This window comes from Bacillus rossius, chromosome 18, assembly GCF_032445375.1.
Source record: "Bacillus rossius redtenbacheri isolate Brsri chromosome 18, Brsri_v3, whole genome shotgun sequence".
NCBI lineage: Eukaryota > Metazoa > Arthropoda > Insecta > Phasmatodea > Bacillidae > Bacillus > Bacillus rossius.
Window position 1 is genome coordinate 18,770,348 of NC_086345.1, and position 7,704 is coordinate 18,778,051.

At 49.8% G+C, this 7,704-nt stretch overlaps 1 protein-coding gene across 1 annotated transcript; it reads right to left on the reverse strand.

The window, feature by feature from the left end:
- Positions 1-225: 225 nt before the first annotated feature.
- On the reverse strand, positions 226-6,707 carry LOC134541379 (uncharacterized). The gene is made up of 2 exons (XM_063384803.1): positions 5,170-6,707; positions 226-1,276 (listed from the first exon to the last, which is right to left on the reverse strand). The coding sequence occupies exons 1-2, from the start codon at positions 6,705-6,707 to the stop codon at positions 226-228; spliced, it is 2,589 nt and encodes an 862-aa protein (XP_063240873.1).
- Positions 6,708-7,704: the final 997 nt, after the last annotated feature.

Here is a 7,704-nt window from a genome sequence, read left to right on the forward strand (position 1 = left end):
TCTAGGTTTGAACCATAATTTATGCACATTTTAGAAGAAATGGGCTTTGATAAGATCATCGTTGTCTAACATATCAAGCAAGCATCATTTCGAAATCTATATTAGTTAATTAGTTATAAGCAAAATGAAACTAGCATTGAATCTTATGAGGTTAACGCGGGTTGCGTAGTGCCCCTGGAACACTGGAGTGGCCTCTTAAGGAATCACTGCAGCCACTTCGCACCCTCAGCTCTGGAAGAAGTCGCCACCGCTGTAGCGTCTTATCAGGGGGTTCCTGGGCAGCCAGTAGGAAGGCAGGTCGGAGCCGTAGTCCACGGCCCCGCCCGACAGCGGCGAGGACACGTCGGGCAGCGCGCCGCCCATGGGGGACGACGCCGAGGTCGCCGTGACGGCCACGGACGACGCCTTGTTCCTGAGGATGGACCTGGGGTTGAGGTTGAGGCCGCCGCCGTCGTCCGAGGCGGGCGTGGACGCGCCGTAGCGCGGCGCCTCGCGGTGCCGCACGCTGTCGCACGTCTCCTTCATGCGGCACAGCTGCTCCTGCAGGCTGCGGTACTCCTCCAGGAAGCGCTCCAGCTGCGCGGCGTGGTAGTCGTAGGTGTTGGCGGCGGCGGCGGACGCCGACGGCGTGCCCACGATGTTGAGGAGCGGCGTGGCGCGGTCCAGCACGGGAGACGCCGGGAGGCTGGGCACCTTGCGCGGCGCCACTACGCCGCTGTCGCCCAGCGACGCGAGGTTCAGGAAGCTGCTGGACCGCTGGTGGTGCCCCACGGGCGACTGCCTGTCCCTCGAGGGCGGGCAGTACGAGGAGTAGGAGTCCACGGAGGACCTCCTGAACGAGGCGCCGCTACTGCCGCTCCCCTCCCCGCCGCTGCTGCCGTAGCGGCTGTCTGGCAGCAGCGGCGACTGGCTGTCCGAGCCCGCCCCGTAGCGGTGGTAGCGGGCGTTGACCCTCCCCCGCTCCAGCGCGACCCCTCCCCTCTTCCTGGGCAGCGTGCAGAAGGATGAGTCAGCCGCGGCCCCCCCACCCCCGACCGCGCTCGGGGGAGAAACTTCCAGAAGGTCCGGGTAGTTGACGTCACCCCGCTCGGCGAGCGGAGAAGCTTCCAGAGGCGCCGAGGTGTACAGGCTGCCGCCGGCGAAGAGGGTCTGCTTCCTCATCACGTGCTGGGGGACAGACAGGGGCGCGACCATGAGGGCCGGCTGCGGTGACCGGGCCGACGGGCTGAGCGCGTGGAGAGAGGACACCGCGTCTTGCGGCGACAGCAGTTCTTCCCTGGCAACACAGGTCGAGCATTATGAAGAAATTATTATGGCTTTACATATAAGGATTTACATACATTTCATCTAGAGCATAATCTAGGACGTACACTGGAAAAGACATATTTTTGTAATTTTTACACAATATTTACATGGCAGCAGAGTCTCAGCTGACGTTAGTGTAATTTGACACCAACATGAGATAATGTAAGAATTTTACTCCTCGTGCACAAATAAAAAATACTATTAAAAGTGTAAAAGTACAAGTAAAAGTAAATATGCCGTAACTGTTCGTTTAATTTTACCCCGTAATAATTAAACTTACGTATGCATTCATTGTATTTTTACCAACAATTTCAATTATTTTTACTGCATCGTTGAGTAAATTTATGTTATCAATAAACATGTTAGCTTTAAATATTTACAAATTTTTTTTTGTAGCTTATAGCGGTTAGGAAACGATGGCCATTTAAAAAAGAATTTTAATTTTATCACTTACTTATTATCATTTACTTATTAAACTAAACATTTCTAACAATCTGAACGAATTAGAGGAATATCATACTTATGACCATTAAATTGTGTGACTACCTTTTAACCATTTTCATAAATTAAATTTTTTTTTAGTATAAATTAAAAAATTCATATTTTTGCATTTCTTTTGTAGTAGTATATTTACTTTGACAATTATTAGGCACGTTTACAATGACGTTTGTGTATACTTAAAAGTACAAATTACTGATAAAAAATACAAGACACCGATTTATTTAACACTTGATGTATGTGTAATTTTATCCATGCATCCGAATGTGTAATTTAAAACTTTAGTTATTTTAAATAAAAGATTATCATTAATGCATTTTACCGAAGCCTGTAAACCATTATGGTTTTCTAGAAACATTGTGCAAAATTACACTTACTGTACCAGTTTTTTTTTTTCAAAATAAAACGAAAAAAATATTAAATTAACTAAACCTTTTAAAGGGTAATTTTACGAAAATTTTTGTAGTGTAGGCTTTAGTTGCCTGAGTGATTAACTAATTTTTAACTTATGATTTAGAGGCCACGTTTCGGCATGATATGTTGCAGCCATCGTCAAACTGAAGGCCTGGTGTTCTGGTGTAGTATTTACAAAGGGACATTCACAGCCGGACTGCAGTTGGTCCTCGTGGGCATGCCATGATACTAAGATTTTCTGGCCAATCAGGATGTCACTGCTTTGCAGGTGCTGTAAGGTTGACTGTGGGCTGTTCCTTGGATGGTTGAAACGAGGCAAGCCGAAATGTCGGGAACATCATTTTCAAGAACATTGCTTCAACTACAAGCCAAGATACAGTTCTATAAGTAGAACTTTTTCTTATTCATACTACAAACCTAAGAAACACTAGGTCTGTAAAATTCTTGCTCTTACATGCTCAGGCAGTACGTGTGGCTTAGAGGGGCATAACATTAATGAAAGAAAGGCTCCATGACGACTTAAAAATTTGCTACTTTTAATTGGTAGCTCAGAAATGCAAAATATTTGATAACTATTGTGCTGGAAATTTGGTATTTCAACATGTTTTTCTTTTATTGTTTATATAATTTTAAATTATTTTTGGAAATTTTATTTTCTTTATAATTTGGTTACTTTGGGTGATTTACTCTTTGTTAGGCTGGTGTACTCTCCTTAGTTAAACTTTGTGCCAGTAGACCGAAGCACCTTTCCCAGAGACCTATCTGAGCTTTTGCAAACCTAAGACTTCGTTGGCAGCCCGTTTAATATTTCCCTCGCTTGCAGGCACGTCCCAGGACTGTAACATTACTTCACTTCATGACTAAAACTGCATACAGCAGCTCTGGACGAGATGTTACCATTTCTCAGAGACGAGCTGAGCATAGCCTTTACCGTCACACATACGTCTTAGGTTCACTCCTGGAAAGTCACGATTAGGACGCTGTTCCCAGCTTCGTTACACCCCCACCCCTCTCAGCTCACTCCGGTTCTCGGAATTTAGTCCAGGATCAATGACCGGTCGTAAACCCTGCCAGGCAGTGACAGTCTCCAAGGACGACTGGCATAAAAAAATGTGTGTGCAAAGATGGACAACACACGACTTATAGCGGCAGAAACTGTAACGTCTTCTCGTGGAGCTGATGCTCGCGACACCTGTGGGTGAGCATGCTAACTCCCCCCTCTTGTCACCTGTAGGCCGCCAGAGTGCAGCACTAGACTTCGCCCTTATCCCCAGGTTAGAGCAGACGTCTTGGGCGAGTCGATTCTTTTTTATTTCAGACACCCCTCAACAGGTAGCGCTAAAGTCGGCCAGTGCTACCAACTTCGAGACATCAAAGTCAGAGTTTTTTATGATGCCCACTCGGGCAACTTCGGAACCTTTCGGTCCGGACGTCCCAGTTTCCTCCCCCCATTTTTGATTGATCATTTACTTTTAATTACGAGACGCGGTTTTTCGCGTGACACTTCGCGTCGCGACTGCAGACGGACCGTTTGCGATTATCGGCGAGTCGACGAGACACTGCAAGACTTCCATCCGGCCGCAACCGACGATGTAGTCCATTAAATAAGGGATGCTACCTATCCCTGTAATCTTTTTTAAGTAGTTTAGTCCATCTGCATAGTACAATGTGTAATAGTTAGTTTTCTTTTAAATTATTTCTTTTTAAATGGTGGAAATGTCCGCGCTCAGCTGCGTATTCGCGGGCTCCAGTTCCTGGCTGGCAACACATCGGAAAATAGAAGCCAACTTCCCTGTCTGGTGAGTTATGATCCGCGACTTTCCCCAACCTCCCCTTAATTTTTGCGGGCATTCTCTGCCCAGTTTATACTGTCTGTGTTCTAGTTGTGATCAGTTTTGATTCGGACTGTTCGCAGACAGGGTCCGAGAACCGGACGCCGAATTGGCATTTTCATCACCCTTCCTCTACAACACACAGGCGCCCTGGCATCATTTTCCCGATGGATCTTCGGGAAACGAAGCCCCGACCTCCTGTGCTTCTGTATCTTTTAACCTTTTCTGAACTTTCTTAAACTACGCCGTCAGACGAAGTTCATCAGATAAACGTCATTTCTGGACTTTGAGAATACTGGGATGGTTTAAATATATTTGTATTATTTTATTGGTTTATGTATTTTTTAAATGAAACCTTTTTATAATTTAATTTCGGGTCGACCCATATTTTTATTTATTCTTTCTGAATATACCTGAGAGCTGTTTAAGTACGCAATTGATATTGTATGTTTATATTTTTTAATACCTGTTATAAATTTTCCTTTTATAAATTTGACGTAATTATATTCAGACGGAATCACACGTTGTTTCTGTTCATTTTATTTTAACATTGTGAAACCTTAAAGATCCCCAGCTCACTATAGATACAATGCAGTATATATAAATAATACAGACTATTAAAATGTTTCCATTATCTTTTGCTTAATAGTTTTATGAATTTTCCAATTTTTTTGTGCTACTTTTAATAAGTGTAAAACGTACGTTTACAATAAAATAAATACGAGCGAGTCTTTCCGGTCTCGCCAGTGATGTGTAACATCTAACCTCGGTAACGAGCAAATTCACGTGTTTATCATGTTGCAAATACACTTGCGAAACGAAAACTCGGACACAAAATTTAACTTGGAATATTCTTCAAAATAATGCCGAAAATCATTAATATACATATAAAATAAATTATTGTTTCAAGTAAAAAAACATTATTGAAAAACGAATCGCACCCGCCGGCAGGATTCACTGCCTGAATTCCCAAACGTCACTTGCCACCATTAAGCGCAGATAGCAGCACGAAACAACCCGGAAATGTTGAACAGTTAGAAACGGCTCCGACAAGGAACTTCACAGATAGCATCACCGTGTGTAAATGCCGTGTCGCGAGAGCCGGAGGGAAGTGACTCACCGTCTGTCCAGGTAGCTGACGGACCTCGGGATGTGCAGGTCGACGTGGTCTGGCGCTTCGCCGCTGAAGACGTCCTCCGCCTGGCCGTCCCTGGCGCCCGCCGCCAGCGTCGACGGCGTGGGCGTCTCCTCCTCGTCCTCGTACCCGCCCTCCTCCTCCTCCGTGTCGGCGCAGGGCACGCCGCGGTACTCGGCCCTCGCGCGGCGGCGCGCGACCCCGGGCGGCGAGGACGACGCGTGGTTGGCGAGCGGCGCGCCCTTGTGGTTCATCTCGATCTTCTCGTAGCTGTCGTCGCGACGCGGGGAGCCGCCCCCCAGGGGGACCCCGACCCGCCGCCGCACGCCGCACGCGCACAGCGCCACCAGGCAGCTCGCGAGCAGGAACAGCGCCGTCACGACGATGCCCGCCGCCAGCACCCGCCCCGACAGCCCCGGGTCGCCCGGCCGGCGGGACACTGACAGCGCCACGCTCGCCTCGGCGCGCCCCGCCCGGTTCTCCGCCAGGCACACGTAGGTCCCGGCATCGTGAAGCTCGGCCGACACCACCGTCAGGCTGCTGCCCTCGTCCGTGGCACTCACCAGGTACGTCTTCCTGCCCGGGGAGCCGGACAGGTTGGCGACGACCCTGTTTCGCCACAGCCAGCGCACGCGCGGCCGCGGCACGCCGCCCACGGCGCAGGCGAGGGTCACGTTGTGGCTCTCCACAGCGGAGACGGCGCCCGCTGGCGCGGAGATGTGCGGAGCGCAGGCGAAGTCGTCCAGATCGAGCCGCTCCCAGGAGCGGCCCGCCAGCCGGCGTGGCAACCTGCAAGTGGGCGGCGCTCCGGAGGGCACGTTCTTCCTGAGCATCCACTCGCGCAAAGGGCGCAGCGCGCAGGTGCAGTTCCACGGGTTGTCTGCGAGCTCCAGGCCGTGCAGGCTGCCCAGCGCCACCACGGTGGAGGGCCGCACCTGCGACAGCCGGTTGCCGTCCAGCTTGAGCCACTCGAGCGAGCGCTCCAGCCCGGCGAAGGCGCGCGGCTCCAGCGAGCTGAGGCGGCAGCGGGACAGCTCGAGCCGCACCAGCTGCGGCACTCCGGAGAAGGCCTCGTCGGCCACCCTCTGGATGGGGTTGCCGCTGAGCCGCAGCTCGCGCAGCCCCGACACGGCGTCGAACACGTGCGAGGGAACCGCCGCCAGCAGGTTGTGGCTGAGGTCCAGCTCCACCAGGTTGGTCAGCTTGCGGAAGGCGTGCCGGTCGATGACCTTGAGGCGGCAGCGCACCAGGTGTATCCGCTGCAGGTTGAGCAGGCCGGCGCCGAGGAAGGCGTCCCGGCCCAGCGACGCCAGCGGGTTGTCGGTGAGGTTGAGCACCTGGGTGCCCGCCGCCAGCCGGCGCGGCACCGACGCCAGGCTCGCGTTGGCGCAGATCACGGACTCCTTGTTGCCCTTCCACTTGCAGTCGCACAGCGAGGGGCAGTCGTCGGCGCGCAGGTGGCACGCGAGGCAGCAGAGGGCGAGCGCGGCGACCTTCCACCGCCAGGGCCGGCGGAAGGTCATCGCTCAGTCGTCGCCGTCAGCGGCCGCCCGCCGCGTCGTCCTCCTCCGGGTCCATGGCCGCTCGTCCGGGACTGACTCATCCGGCCTGCCGCCTGCAACACCATGCACCACCACCACCGACTTCAGCGTTTAACATCCTGCCGATGTCGTCTGGAACATCAAGAACCATTAACCTCAAGAATGATTTAATCAAAGTTCGACATCATGCCAACGTCGTCTGGAACATCAGGAACCATTATCATCAAGAATTATTCAATTGGAGTTTAACATCATGCCGACGACGTCTGGAACATCAAGAACCATTAACCTCAAGAATGATTTAATTGGAATTTAACATCATGCCGACGTCGTCTGGAACATCAAGAACCATTAACCTCAAGAACGATTTAATCGAAGTTCGACATCATGCCGACACATTCTGGAACATCAAAGACCATTAACCTCAAGTATGATTTAATTAGAGTTCAACATCATGCCGATGTCGCATCGTCTAGAACATCAAAAACCATTAACTTGAAAGATTTTATTAGAGTTCAACATCATGCTGACATCGTCTGGAACATCAGAAACCATTATCCTCAAGAATTATTTTATTGGAGTTCAACATCATGCCGACGTCGTCTGGAACATCAAAAACCATTAATCTTAAGGCCAGTTCTACAATGACACTAGATCGGAGACGGATCTCAACGAACGAAGCATCTACAATGGCATGCATGCGAACACGTATGCGTACGGATTGGCTCAGTAATGCTGAGCTCTTCCATTTACTTTACAACGTGCGACCAATAAGAAATTGAGTATTTTGTCGCAGTACGATTTAAATACGTGTAAAATTGTTTCAAGTACAAGCATATGTAGTGTTCTATCATAATTTGTGGTATATTTTGACAAAACATGTAAATATTAACCGTGTTTCGATCTCGGATCTCATTATATTTTGTTTTAAATTAAATTATTTTTAATTACTATGAAGTTTAATCTGACTCGTTGCTCT